The sequence below is a fragment of the Musa acuminata genome, chromosome BXJ3-1 (genome assembly GCF_036884655.1).
Source record: "Musa acuminata AAA Group cultivar baxijiao chromosome BXJ3-1, Cavendish_Baxijiao_AAA, whole genome shotgun sequence".
Lineage (NCBI taxonomy): Eukaryota > Viridiplantae > Streptophyta > Magnoliopsida > Zingiberales > Musaceae > Musa > Musa acuminata.
This window is the reverse complement of record NC_088349.1, coordinates 3,588,923-3,603,110: the sequence shown is the minus strand read 5'-3', so window position 1 is coordinate 3,603,110 and position 14,188 is coordinate 3,588,923. Positions and strand designations below refer to the sequence as shown.

The 14,188-nt window shown below is 37.7% G+C and overlaps 3 protein-coding genes across 4 annotated transcripts; 2 read left to right on the top strand and 1 right to left on the bottom strand.

Moving 5' to 3' along the window:
* The first annotated feature begins 377 nt into the window (after positions 1-377).
* LOC135583285 (probable prolyl 4-hydroxylase 6) lies at positions 378-5,625 on the top strand. Of its 2 annotated transcripts, none has more exons than XM_065134856.1 (7): positions 378-644; positions 725-782; positions 858-962; positions 4,360-4,417; positions 4,504-4,679; positions 4,748-4,808; positions 5,201-5,625. In XM_065134856.1, exons 1-7 carry the CDS (start codon positions 496-498, stop codon positions 5,506-5,508), a joined length of 915 nt encoding a protein of 304 aa, XP_064990928.1. In that variant the 5' UTR covers positions 378-495; the 3' UTR covers positions 5,509-5,625. The 2 variants fall into 2 exon arrangements, with proteins under 2 accessions (XP_064990928.1, XP_064990929.1); XM_065134857.1 differs by having other exon boundaries at positions 5,184-5,278.
* Positions 5,626-7,137: 1,512 nt separating this feature from the next.
* LOC135628609 (polygalacturonase At1g48100-like) lies at positions 7,138-10,043 on the top strand. Its single transcript, XM_065135363.1, has 8 exons — positions 7,138-7,441; positions 7,829-7,957; positions 8,220-8,378; positions 8,479-8,514; positions 8,596-8,803; positions 8,874-8,955; positions 9,042-9,150; positions 9,221-10,043. The coding sequence occupies exons 1-8, from the start codon at positions 7,178-7,180 to the stop codon at positions 9,623-9,625; spliced, it is 1,392 nt and encodes a 463-aa protein (XP_064991435.1). The 5' UTR covers positions 7,138-7,177; the 3' UTR covers positions 9,626-10,043.
* Positions 10,044-11,377: 1,334 nt separating this feature from the next.
* On the bottom strand, positions 11,378-11,815 carry LOC135628331 (bZIP transcription factor 11-like). The gene has a single exon (XM_065134941.1). It carries the CDS (start codon positions 11,813-11,815, stop codon positions 11,378-11,380), a length of 438 nt encoding a protein of 145 aa, XP_064991013.1.
* Between the last annotated feature and the right edge of the window lie 2,373 nt (positions 11,816-14,188).

Here is a 14,188-nt window from a genome sequence, read left to right as displayed (position 1 = left end):
AATAAGACGATCAATCCTTAATAGTTCGGTTCAAATAGGTTTAAACATCTACAATTATAATTCTAATTTTATGAGACGTTTACCCAACACCTGCGTTCTACGCGATTTTGACCGACGAAAAATGCTCATTTCGGCGACCCCACGCCTTTCTGGTGAGTCACTTGCCTTGCAATCTCCGGAGGGTATTCGAGCGCGTAAATTGACCGAAGACGGAATAATAATAATAATAATTATTATTATTATTAAATCCCAACCGACAGCTAATGCCAAGTTTTCTCTTCTCTTTCCAATAATAATAATAATACTAACCGTAACAAAATGATAATAATAATAATAATAATAATAATTATTATTATTATTATTAACATCATCTCAGCCTTCTCGAGGAAGGAAGGCGTCACGGGTCGATCGGCGAAGAGCATCTCCCCTTTCTCTTCCTCTCCGCTCTCTCTCGGAGCAGCATTCTTCGCCGATCCGCATCCATCCTCCGCTGCGATGGGAATCTACTGTTGTTCGTACGATCTTCTTCGACCCGTCCTCTTCCCCTTCTTCGCAGCCCTTCTTCTTGTTGGATCGTCGTTGGGCCGAGCGGACTCCGACTTCTTCGATCCCACTCGGGTCACCCAGCTCTCGTGGCGCCCCAGGTGAGGAATCTCGGGTATTCCCTTCTTGTGCTTCCATCTTATGGCCTCGATCTTTACTTTGACGGCTTTTTGGTTGGTAGGGCTTTCCTGTACAAGGGGTTCCTTTCCTATGACGAATGCGATCACCTTATGACGCTGGTTAGAATCTCTTGATCTCTCTTCATTTTGGTTGCCGTGGCCACGTTTGTAATTTAATGACGTGCGTGGAACCAGGCAAAGGATAAGCTGGAGAAATCCATGGTTGCGGATAATGAATCGGGTAAGAGTGTGATGAGCGAGGTTAGGACGAGCTCTGGAATGTTCCTTGAGAAGCGCCAGGTGATGATTCCATGTTTCTGGCATTTCTAGCCCTCTTCTTTCTTTAAAAAGAGCTCCTTTGATGCGTGAATTTTCTGGTCGATTTCAAGCATAACCCTCCTTATTCTCACCTGAAGCACTACAGGTGATGAGTTACCAATTTTTGGAACAACCATTTATGTCTTTGGTTGTTTGAAAACCCTATTTGAGTATTGACATGATAATCACTTAACAATTTGGTCATCCTAGTTCTCATTAAGGAGTTCCTATTGAGCTGACCATTTGGAATTGTTGGACTGAAAATAGTAGCAGGAGGCTTTTCATTTCTCAAGTTATCTAGTATTGTGTCTCTCAGTTTTTTTTTTAGGTACTTTTTGATGGCCCGTCTTATTTAATGTCAATTTTCTATTTGATGGAACTTCAGGTCTGCTGAAATTGTAGTTAAGTCAATGATGTCCTGGAGACCTAGAGACTTTGTAACTTGGGAGTTCTCTTAGAATTAGAAATATAATGTTTGGAAGTGGGTAAAAATGTTCTTTAGTAGTGGATTCCATATATGATGTCTCCTTATTAGTTACTTCTCCATCTTTTCTCCATTTCTCTTTGTTTTCTGTTTCATACGCCTTTATAAAGTACTTATATAATACATTTACAATGGTTGAAGATGACAATAGAGTTTATTCATGAATTGATTTTAAGGTGAGGATGCTTCTTATTTTCATTTCCTTCCACTGTCTGAGATTTTCTGAATATGTAATTTAATTCTGAAAAAAGGAACTGATTCTGTGAAAAAAGAACCTAGAAATGTGAGATAAAAAAAGTGGGCACAGCTGATGATTGACTAATTAGTGTCCACATGGTTAATTTTTTGTCTGATCTTAAAACATTGTCTGGAATGTTATCAGCATCATGATAATACAAATCAAAAGATGATGGCATCTCCTTTCTAGAAATGCATTTCAAATTCTTCCAAATTTTGTACTGTAAATGTGAAGTGCTAGGGAAAACAAACATACAATTTTGGTTATACTTAAAATTTGCTATTTTCAAAGACTTTTTTTGTTTAGGAAAAAAATACTAATTACTTTGACCCAAAAGACATTGTCTGACTTCCTATATTTCAATTTACCTGATGTTGGTTGGAGAAGGAATGCCCTTATTGGGTTCCTTTGCAAACTAGTGCACGAGTTTCTTTTTTCTTTTTTATGTTGCAGTTCCTTTTTCTAATATATATATATATATATACATATATATATATATATATATATATATATATATATATATATATATATATATATATGTATATGTATATATATGTATATGTATATATATATACATGTATGTATGTATATATATATATATATATATATATATGTATATACATATGTATATGTATATGTATATACATATGTATATGTATATGTATATACATATGTATATGTATATGTATATACATATGTATATGTATATGTATATACATATGTATATGTATATGTATATACATATGTATATGTATATGTATATACATATGTATATGTATATGTATATACATATACATATGTATATGTATATGTATATGTATATACATATGTATATGTATATGTATATGTATATACATATGTATATGTATATGTATATACATATACATATGTATATGTATATGTATATACATATACATATGTATATGTATATGTATATACATATATGTATATGTATATACATATACATATGTACATATATACATATATATATATGTATATATATAACATTCATATTTTTTATATGAGCTGGATTTTGTTCTTTTTGTAATGCTGGAAAAACAATGTGATGAGAAGTCAAAATCTTCATTAGATAACAAAAGTTGTACAAACTTGAAGTTACTGAATAAGAAGTCATTAGTTTAAAAGATAACAAGGACCCCAAATCAAGCTTGATTGGGCCCCAAATTTAGGAATTCTGTGTTTTTATCCTTGTAACAAGCCAAAGCGAGTGCTGGAATGTAGATGTGCTTTAATCTGGAAAACATAAAAATAAAAAGAAAGGAAGAACATATATGATTTTGCATGGGCTAGCACTGAACAGGTCTTTGACGCCAAAAATTTCATTGTATAGCAAATAGCAAAAAATTAAAATTATTCAATAGTGAACACAAGGACCCATTATTTTTTTTTCCAAAATTTGGGAACAAGCCTGGAAAAGTGACAATCTTTGCAGTTTGAATTTTTGAAAACAAAATAGTGAACATGTTCATGAACCCAAAAGTTTCATTGTATAACAAAGTAGTGAACACTTGAAACTACTGGATAGTGAACAATATGACAGAAAACCCGAGGCTCTGGACCAAGCTTGATTTTGCCCCCAAAATTGGGAACAAGCCAGAAAGATTGATGGGATATCGATACAGTTTGAAGTTTGGAAAACGAAGAAATAAAAAGAAAGCACCATATTTGGTTTTACGCAGGTTGAATTGACTTGTCCCTGATATACAGTTACATAGTTTTCACTCTGCTTACCATGGGATATTCATGTAAGTTTTTAAACTTCTTTCCTTCTATTCATTAATATGAAGGATTTAGAAACAAACTGGAGAATCCTAGTTGTTGTCATAACATAGGATGGCTTATTGCTTGGTTGGATCCTTTAGCTCCTCTACAATTTGACCTCCATTGCAGCCTTTTCTGTCAGAAATAAATGATAGCATGTCATGAAGAATAGTCATCCAGGTGACGGATAGAGAGCATAAAATGTTGTGCTATGGATGATAGCTGGAGGGAAGATAGAGAGTATGTGACTTTGACAGAAATTTAAGGTGTAGCTACCAATAGATCCCTCTAACCCCAGAAACTGTTCCAAAAACCACAAATTGACTAATCCTACCTTCACTGTTCCATGAACCACATTAAGTGGCATGCCTGCATCTCTGCTTGTACTATGAAAAAGTTTCTTGTCTTGGGTAATTATTTTAAGTTATTTCACACCTATGATTGTTTAATATGATTCAGCATTGAATCATCAGGCTTAGATATTTCAACAAATTGTTGTTCTCTTTCCAAGTTTTTCAGATTATGTTAGAAGCATGATAAAATATTATTCTGCTCATGGTCTTGTGAGGGTTTTTCAGAATATTAGTGAATTCCATGGTATATGTTTACATTTCTGTTTCTTTTCTACCTAGACATAAGAGTATGACAGATTAAAGTATGCAAGGTATCTTAGATTGTTAGATCAGATATTTATGTTTGTAATGAGCTATAGCATAACTGTAATGCACAGAATTTTCTTATTGTTCCTTGCAGCAAAACATTTTTACATTGGATTGATCATCCAACTGGTTTGTTCCTTTGTTATGACCATGGTAGTTGCATCCAAAATATTGTCTAGACACCAAAATCTTATGCACTTTATTGTCTCCTTGTAGGATGAAGTCATTGCAAGAATTGAGAAGAGGATTGCTGCTTGGACCTTCCTTCCAGAAGGTTACAGATCTTCCTTAAATTAGTAGTAAAAAATCATATTTTATCTTATCGTTTGTGTGATGACCCTATGTTCAACCTTTTACTAGAGAATGGCGAGTCCATGCAAATACTGCACTATGAACTTGGGGAAAAATATGAGCCACATTTTGATTATTTTCATGACCAAACCAATCAACAACTCGGCGGTCATCGAGTTGCCACTGTATTGATGTACTTATCCAATGTTCAGAAGGGTGGGGAGACCATCTTTCCCAACTCAGAGGTAACAATTTCACTAATAGCCACATTGCAGAAGATCTCTCTTATGTCTACATTCATCATCATTTTCAGGGTAAGTTATCTCAGTTGAAGAATGATACCTGGTCAGATTGTGCAAAAAATGGTTATGCAGGTATCACACATTACACCACTGTTGATTCGTATCATTTTTGCACTTCATGTAGACCTTGATTCAAGTTCCTAATAGAATATAGATAGAAAATTTCCCAAATCATTGCATTTGTATTTCATGAAATCATGATTATCTAAAGATAAATGCTGCTTCATGATTTGACTTGCTTTGGATTGTATCCAGTGGTTTCTGTGCCTAGTTTCACGATTAAGCATAAAGCGGTCTGGATATTTAACCTTTTTTGTTTGGTTCTGTTAACTTCCTAAACTTTAACTGTTAAATTGTTTAAAAGAATTCTGGTTACACATCATACGTATGTGTTTCTGAACACAGAAGCAATATCTATCATTTATGAACATTTCAGTCTTCCCTTAGTTTGGTTGTCTTTGCAGTAAAACCTGAAAAAGGTGACGCCTTGCTCTTCTTTAGTCTCCACCTTGATGCAACAACAGATCCTAAAAGCTTGCACGGAAGCTGCCCTGTTATAGAAGGCGAGAAGTGGTCTGCAACAAAATGGATTCATGTGAGGTCTTTCGACAAACCAGAGAAAAACAGGTCAAGCGAGGCATGTGAAGATGAGAATGTTCTTTGCCCACAGTGGGCTGCAGCAGGAGAATGTGCAAAGAATCCTCTCTATATGGTAGGATCCAAGGATTCACTTGGATTTTGTAGAAAGAGCTGCAATGTATGCTCTTTGTAGGTTACCAGTTATGTGGTAGTGCAGTCTTACTCAGCATAGTTTTGATTGTATACATAGCATTCGCCGAAAGCAAATGAAAAGAACAGGAAACCTGAAATCTAGTCCATAATTTTCTTATGGTTTTTGTGCAAGCTTTGTCCCTTTAATTTTATAGCTTACATTCTTTGTGTAGTGAGATCATCCAGTTTGATGCGTATAGTTGGAACTGATCCTCACAGGAAACTCTGCTCAAAATCGAGCACATCTTGTTTATTAATCATGAGGCCTATTACATTCCTTATTAGATGGTTGGTGAGAATGGAAGATTCTTTGAGATGAGTTTCTTTTCATTTCTTTGATTGTTATTTGAATGTCACTTGATTGTCAAGAATGTATTCATCATCTTTTATTTGATTGTTATTTAAGACTCTGAATAACATTAATATCCCTAGTTAAATTAAAAGCATCTGAATCCATATTTATCTTTTTAGGTCTCTCTATCTCTCATCATATTTTCTTAAAGAAAATGCTTTAGCTAAATCAAGGAGGTTATAAAATCCACAGAAAAGGATTGCAGGCCTTGATATATATATAGACCAACCCATTCAGCTCCCACACTCACTCTTTGTAAGTGCTGTAGGTTGGGGGTAACAAAAAGCTGCCAAAATAGTTACTACTCTGCAACAGCTTAAAGCAACAAAGGAATAAAGAAGGCTCAGGATCAGTAGTAGATCTCTGCAGTATGAAGAAGATGAGTTTTTTTCCTTTTTCCCCCATCCACATCATGCAGCCCACCACCTAGAAAGAATTATTTCTTTTGTTCTATTGCTAAGGTTATACCCTGCAGATTTACTTATCTGACAGTCTGACCAGGATTCATAAAGTCTTTTGGATTTGAACCCCAGGAACTTGAGTACCAGCAGTGGCTTCCACCCTTCTCCTAGATATCACAAAATCTTAAACTGCATCCTCTGCAATTTTCCCTCAAGGCACTCTAACTTGGATGTGCATTTTTTCTAGTCCACTTAAGTTGAATTTGGAAGGCATCAAGCAACAGGGTTCACAGTTTCTTCAACTTGGCCTCACTGAATTTTTTTGATCTGAACCTACACACAACTGGTGACCAATGTAAAAGGAAGTCTCAGATTCTGTTCCTTGTCTGTGTCTTGAAGGTCCCAGATAACTTCCTTAATGCTTCTAGTTGTGATCTTTGTGGAAGTAATAAACCTGTCAGCCATGTTGTAAAGTGCCCCTTAGGATAAGTACTTTCCAGAGTCCATGTTCTATCAAAGTGGATGTCTCTCTTTTTTGCACTTTGCCATTTCCAATGCTTTAGAAAGTAACCATTCTGGTCCAACACAATGCTGCTTGATAGATCCTATATGCTCATATCTCACTGTCCTACATCTTTACTCTGCAGTCACACATGCTAAGCATTCTGCTGAAATTGAAAAGCTAAATGCTTCTTTTGACCATTATCAGATTTGAGTTTAAAATCTTGGAAATTGAATAAACTATTCCATAGGAGGAGGAAAAATAATTGGCAGTATGCTAATCAATAGGCAGTATTTGTATGATCCAACTATTATATAAACTGCTAACTGCCTGCTTGGGGAAGACAAACACTTGAAACTTCCAGCATTGGCTGTTAGTCTGTGGAACCAACTAAGTTAAACACTGAAGTTTCATCATGAGGGACACAAATCACTTGCCTGTTTCTCATGTACTCCTTTGGTTGGCCATTTCTAGCATACTATCTACTGTATCACCAATGAGGAGCCATTTGAAGCCAAGTGAAGTTCTGAGACATGGTGGACATGATCCTGGCCTTGGCCATTCTTACAGTTCTTCACCATCTACAGCTAATCAACATGGTTCTTACATGCCTCATTCAAAAAAATTCAACGTCCTGCTCTTTGGAGCTACTGGAGATGGAGTTGCTGATGATTCAAAGGTATGAAGCACTTGTGTTGTTGCCAGTTTCTTCCATATTCATCGACTATATCATAATGTAGCATTCTGTACTCTGTTCTGAAGGGCTACCAAATTCAAAGTCTCTGAAGTTTTAAAAAGCTTCTGTTAAGAACATGAGCTTGTAAGCTGTTTTGCAGAAGCAATCAATACAAGTTATTAATTCTTTTAGACACATTAAATTGCAACTCTTGCTTGGAACATACAACCATCAATGACTAGTATTGGTATAATTCTCTGCAGTTGTCAAATAACCTTCCTTGTCAGATTCATCAACTCTTATCCTTTGTTATGTTACATTGAGCATTGATCTAGTGAGTTATTCATGTGAAGCTACAGTAAGACATTCTTTATGTGTGTTCATGTACAGGCATTCAAAGCAGCATGGAAAGCTGCTTGCTTGGTTCCCAGAGCAACCATAGAGCTACCATCAGAGTTCAAATTTCTTGTTAGACCAATCACTCTTCAGGGCCCTTGCATGCCTCACCTTGTTCTCCAGGTTCTTTCTCTTTCCTATCTTCTTTTGTGGTGATGGTTTTCTTTTTTTGATTTAAACACTAGCAAATTACTCTGCTGAAAAACATCAGCTGCCACCTACATCTTCTATGAATTAGCTGAATCTGCCAAGTGACTTCTTCCATGTCTAAGAAGATGTTTTTATCTAACATTATGTGGCTGCGCATCTGCCTTTTCATGTTCACTGCCTCACATATCACAAACTGCTGCTATAATATACCGGAGTGATTGCACTTAATTTTCAGATAGATGGAACTCTTGTGGCTCCTTCAAGTGTGGCTAAATCCAACCTCTATCAATGGATCAACATAAAATGGCTTCATGACTTCACCATACAAGGAAGTGGTACTGTAGATGGTCAGGGTTTTGTACTGTGGAACATCTCTGAAAGCCACCACATTGAGGTGAGGAAAAGAATATAACACATGCATAGACAGAAGCTATTATTTCTGGTCACAGTGTCTGATCAAACTAAAAGCTGTAATCTTGGACTTCTTGTTGCAGAAAGAGACCAAATATGGATCATCTATGAGACCAACTGTATGACATTTCATTCTCTGATTCCTAGTTAGATTTATCACCTGTCATGGATCCCAGTTCAAGACATGTTCTTTGTTACAGGTGATCAGGTTGTACAAGTGCTACAATGTTACGGTTCGCAACATTCGGATCATCAACAGCCCTCTGTGCCATCTGAAATTTGACAGTTCTCAGGGTGTCAAAGTGAAGAACATTACAATTTCTTCACCGAAAGATAGTCCCAACACTGATGGCATTCACCTTCAGAACACTCAAGATGTCGAGATCAAGCACTCTGATATCGGATGTGGTGAGGATGACAAACCTCGATCAAATGCCAGCCACTGCAATGTTGATCATTTTCTTCTGTATCTTTCTAGGTGACGACTGCGTCTCAATACAAACTGGATGCTCTAATGTTCACATCCACCATCTCAGATGCAGCCCAGGTCATGGAATCAGGTGAAGAAACATCAAAACCAGAAATCCCAAACGACAAATTCACAGACTAAATCTTCACTTTTACTGACCATATGAGATCGTGGCAGTGTGGGAGGGCTGGGGAAGGGAAGTAGCTTGGCCTGTGTCTCCAACATCTCCGTTAATAGTGTCACCGTCCAAAATGCTCTATCTGGAGTAAGGATTAAAACATGGCAGGTAAACTCTGCAGCGCGTAGCAACTGAGCAGATTCGGAACTCTGAGCTGACTTCAGATTTGATCTTTCAGGGCGGCGTAGGATCGGTCAGGAACGTGTCGTTCTCCAACGTGCAGGTCGTCGACGTCGATGTGCCGATCGTGATCGATCAGTACTACTGCAACAGGAGATCATGCAGGAACAGGACGGATGCAGTGGCTATCTCCGAGGTAACGTACAAGAAGATATCAGGGACCTACAGGTTTCAGCCCATGAATCTGGCCTGCAGCGACGGCATGCCATGCACCGGCGTAGCACTGAGGGACATCGAGCTGTCGCCGGCGAACGAGACCCAAGTTCCTAGAGAGGCCTTCTGTTGGAAGTCATACGGGGAGTCGCAAGGTCTCCTTCACCCGCTCAGCCTTGGTTGCTTGCAGAGGCCTACCAGGTTGATGAAGGCCCAGATGAAGTCTCACAATGACACTTGTTACTACTGATGAGGAAGAAAACAATTGTTGTGTGAGTTGAAATGTGTTTGGCAAGATCTTTACCGATCTAAATAAGCAATGTTACGGCTCAACATCAACAGCTGTTCATGATCAAACAAATACGGCATGCATCTCAAGCCTGATAGTTGTGGCCTCGTTCCTGTTTAGCCATAGACACTAGAAAGAGTAAGAGATAAGGCCTCGGATCCAATAGGCGATGCACTGGAAATCTGACATTTCTCGCTCGTCCAACTGGAAATCTGAGCCTCATCAAACAAGAAACTTAAATTTGATTTATATTATATCTTGAAGAAGGGATAAAGAGATAATACCACTTGACACTCAAACAGGATATGAGAAGCAAACAACCTAAATCCACCACCTAAAGCACTTCTTCTCAGCAAACATGTCAACAACAAGAAGGAAGAAGGAGCACAATTGGTTCATGCAGAAACAAAAAGGCGATGGTTTGAAGCAACTTTACCTGCCTGCAAATTGGCTGAACAATTCTCATGTATCAAAGTGTTTTCTCCTGAAACAATTGCAAGTATGAACAGAGAGAGAGAGAGAGAGGGAGATTATACTGTAGGTTGGTGGTTAATGGTTAATTTTACTTGGATCACATTCATATTTACATTGATTTATTAGCACATTAGAATTTGGAATATCTCTTTTTGATTGAATCTTACTAAATCTGAGGTGAGTTTATAATGTGGTTTGCTCATTTTGACAAAGAAGTTTGTAACCTCATACCCTATCATATTGAATTCAATTCATTACTGTGAGCCACTTTCAAGTGGCTACCCAACTCAATCCAAAAAGGAAAAGCAAAGTTTGGACATCAGCAACAGTGATACTACTTTAATTATTTTAATATTTTGGGAAACCAAAGAGGCTTTCTTTCTTTATCAGTACTCCTCAATTGCTGTGCATATTGTTTAATGCACAATTCTAGTTTGCACAAACATGAAGACTTGTTTTCTGTCATCATTGACCTAACTATTCTTGAATTATTTTTTGATCAAACCTAATAAGTTCTTTAAGCATCCTTCTCAAAATTCACTTATATTCTAGTTTTGTATGCCATTCATCTTAATCTCCTAATAAGTAAAGAACATACTTAAAGAACATACCTAAGAAGTAAAGAACATACTTAGTAGTCAAGAGAGGATCAATATAAACAGTCTTATCGGAAACTATTTCAAATAATAATGAAACAAAATCAGTTCTTCCACCATTTAAGGGCAAGTGAGCATCCTCTTTAGAATCAAACAAGATCAATATCCTCTTCTGCATAATCCATCTGCTTTCTGGTTTCTACTTCTCTGAGCCCAAATTACTACAGTTTTCACATCACTTTTACCTCTCAGAAATTCTTCGTACATCTTCTGAATAAACAAAATCAACTCTAAACATCTTTCTCAGAATCAAACACAATCAACATCCTTTTCAAAATCCATCTGGTTTCTACTTGTGTGTGTGTGCGCTTGATGCATGCATTGTTCATCTTAATGCAACTATTCATGTATTATAAAGAAAGACCTATTACAATCTTGGCTCTGAATGCATATGTAGGTAATAAACCACATACAAACCAAAACCAAAACCTGACATACTTCAAGGTCTTCATCACAACATGCAAACTCCTTCCACCCTGACTCCATACACACACAACACTTGACACAAAGGTAAAAGACGAAACAGTCGACCACAACATGACAAACACCACAGTCATACAGTGCCAGTGACCTTTTTGGTCTGTCAATAGTAGAACATGTCTGCTGAGGCCATGATGGGCTGATTCAAACATTTGATGGAATTGTCAATCATTTGATGACCACTGATGTTGATGTTCATGTTAAGGAAGCTGAGGATCTCATCAAGAGACTGCAGCCTGTTGCCAAGCTCCATCATCTGAGCCCTCAAGACACAGTTCTCAGCCTCCACTGCAACATACTGCTGCTTGGTGAGGCTGAAGGCTGTCGAGAGCTGGCGGTTCTCCTTCCTCAGCTGGTTCAGATGTGCCATCAGCTCGTCCAAATGCTTCTGCTTGCGCATCCTCGACCGCCTCGCGGATTCGCGGTTCGATATCATTCGCCTTAGCTTCTTTTGGTCCATCACGGCCTGCAGGTCTTCTTCTGAACCAGAATTCTGGAGCTGGCTGGATCCGGAGGAAGTCCCACTAGGAGAAGAAACCATGGAAGATTTGGTAGTGCTGCTTAGGAAAGAAAAGATCTTGGGTGGAAATCTACGTGAAAGATGTTGTTATCCTTTGAACTTTGAAGGATTACAGGAAAAAGGACGAAGAGATTGAGAGACTATATATATGCTCAGATCTGAGAACAAGATCATGAGAATACATAAAACCAGTAAAGGAAGACAACAGAGAAGGATTGAACAAGATGAGTCCTGCGCCGAAGTGTGGAACTTATCATAAACCCAGAGAGTAGGATTTCACTTAGGATAGCCGACATCAATCGGAAACAACAAGAGAATGTGATGATGCATGTGAAAGGAAAACAAAGCTTTGATGCAGAGAAGCACAGAACTTGGAACCAAGAGAAAAGGTAAACCTCCCTTGTTTCAGCTGCAAGGTGGGATTTTTACACCAGAAATCAAGAAAAGGCCGGACCTTGATGATTGTTCCTAGGGTTCTGAAACAGAATCAGTAGTTCCAGAAAAGAATCTGATGGGGTTTCCCCAAAGAGTTCTTGGAACAGAAGACCACCAGAGGCAGGGGAAGAACAGTGGAAGAAGGCCGGAGCAGCATAACCTTGATAAAGCAAAGCGAGGGAGGAGAGGAGAGGAGAAGGGGAAAAGGGAATTGGAGGTGAGGACAGGGGTGGAATTTATAGACCAAAATGAAGGAAAAGAAGGCAACAAAGAGATGAATAAAAATTTAGAAACAGCACTAGAGAGGGAGTGACATTCCTTTCAAGAGGGCATGAATGACATCTCACACAGCTATCCAATTGCAGTCGGTGGATTTTATTTCTCATGGCTGAAAACATTTGCCTAAGAATACGAATAAATCTCTCAATAAACCACTAAATAGTGTGAAATATTCCCATACAATTATCTATATCTAATGACATAACTATTAGTCTAAGCACTAACAGAGAGGTCTAACTTAGCTCAGTTACTTGGTTAACTCCATGTAAAAGGATTCAGAATAGTGCTCCTTTTGGTTTGCATTTAGTGAAGGATGCTCATCTTAGATTAGGTGAATGGGACACTACTTTTCATTCATCAATGGAAATGATAAAGCTGATAGAAGACAAATGCAGCCAAATTTCTAAAGATATGTCTATGGTTTCCTTTTGCAAATGAGGTAGAACACTACAACATCTAAGAGCACCCATAAAGCAGTAATGGCTTAGGTTATGTCCTACTTCAGCCATTAGATAAAGACTACCCTGCTGCCATCACCATTTGATGTGGGCACTAGGGAGTTTCTTCAGTAGAATACTATTGCTTTCAGGATCTTGTTCTATACAAAAGTGCCAATTGAACTCCTCAGATAAATTGATCTCTCTCTCTCTCTCTCTCTCTCTCTCTCTTGCTATGAAGCCAATTCACACTAATATCTAACATGTGTTTTACTAGCAAAAAGTTATGAACCATCCAATATCATTAATTCAATAACTATCAAATGAAACATCATAGCTGGATCTGAAGTTATGGGCTTGCTCATGTGGGTCTCACCTAAAATGTTGGATGAGCAAGTGGGTTAGTTGATAGTAAGAAAATAAGTGGAAGATTGATCAAGGAGTATAAGAATGTTTTCATAGTACTGGACTTAGTTGACCACATTTGCCTTGGAAACATCCAGGTAAGTTCAATTTGATCACATTTGAGAAACATTGCTCACATGGTACATGAATGTGCTGCAAAACTTGGAAAAGGTAGATGAATTAATAAAAAATAATGCCTTTGTCTTTTACAGTGTACTATTGAGTCCAAATCATTCAAACAAGATAGTTATGTTTTTGTTGAATTATCCTTGAAAGCAATTCCAAAGGCAAGAATGACTTCCAAACTTTCAAGAATTTAGGAGGTAGGTGGCTTCACCAGGTTAATCAAGGTCCCCCTAGTATCTTAGATGTCCATGGTCTAACAGCAAGCAAATGTCCTGATGAGACAAAACTGTGCCAGTGGTGAGAAGATGGATTTGGACCTTAAGGAATACCAGTGGACATCCATAGCCGCCTGCATCAGTTTTGGTGGGAGCATATAGCAGAAGTCGTGCTTTTCCTTCATTATCTTGAGGCAGTTGTCTGGTGACTTTCTTAAACAAATGTCTCTTCTTTGATCAGTTTATTTGCTTCACTTTCTACTTTGATAAAGAAAAAAGGATCAAAGTGTTCCTGCTAGGCAAGCTAGAGTGCCTAATTCAATGGTGAACCCTCGTGACCACCAAGCTTTTTTGTACTGCAGTCAGAAATTATATGTAGATTTGTCATGACATTGGGGTTTTAACAGACACAAATTCTTTTGCATGATCTTCAGCAGACTTTGGAAGATGATTGTGATGTGTAGCATGAAGATGATGAAAGTGTTGAGAAGTTTCCA

What these genes read in the sequence shown, in the direction of transcription:
- LOC135583285 (XM_065134856.1), top strand. Translation starts at nt 496, where the DNA reads ATGGGAATCTACTGTTGTTCGTACGATCTTCTTCGACCCGTCCTCTTC. An exon ending in TTGGACCTTCCTTCCAGAAG is followed by an intron (nt 4,418 to 4,503) that starts GTTACAGATCTT and finishes ACCTTTTACTAG; the next exon opens with AGAATGGCGAGTCCATGCAA. An exon ending in TGCAAAAAATGGTTATGCAG is followed by an intron (nt 4,809 to 5,200) that starts GTATCACACATT and finishes TTGTCTTTGCAG; the next exon opens with TAAAACCTGAAAAAGGTGAC.
- LOC135628609 (XM_065135363.1), top strand. Translation starts at nt 7,178, where the DNA reads ATGAGGGACACAAATCACTTGCCTGTTTCTCATGTACTCCTTTGGTTG. An exon ending in GAGTTGCTGATGATTCAAAG is followed by an intron (nt 7,442 to 7,828) that starts GTATGAAGCACT and finishes GTTCATGTACAG; the next exon opens with GCATTCAAAGCAGCATGGAA. An exon ending in TGCCTCACCTTGTTCTCCAG is followed by an intron (nt 7,958 to 8,219) that starts GTTCTTTCTCTT and finishes CTTAATTTTCAG; the next exon opens with ATAGATGGAACTCTTGTGGC.
- LOC135628331 (XM_065134941.1), bottom strand. Translation starts at nt 11,815, where the DNA reads ATGGTTTCTTCTCCTAGTGGGACTTCCTCCGGATCCAGCCAGCTCCAG.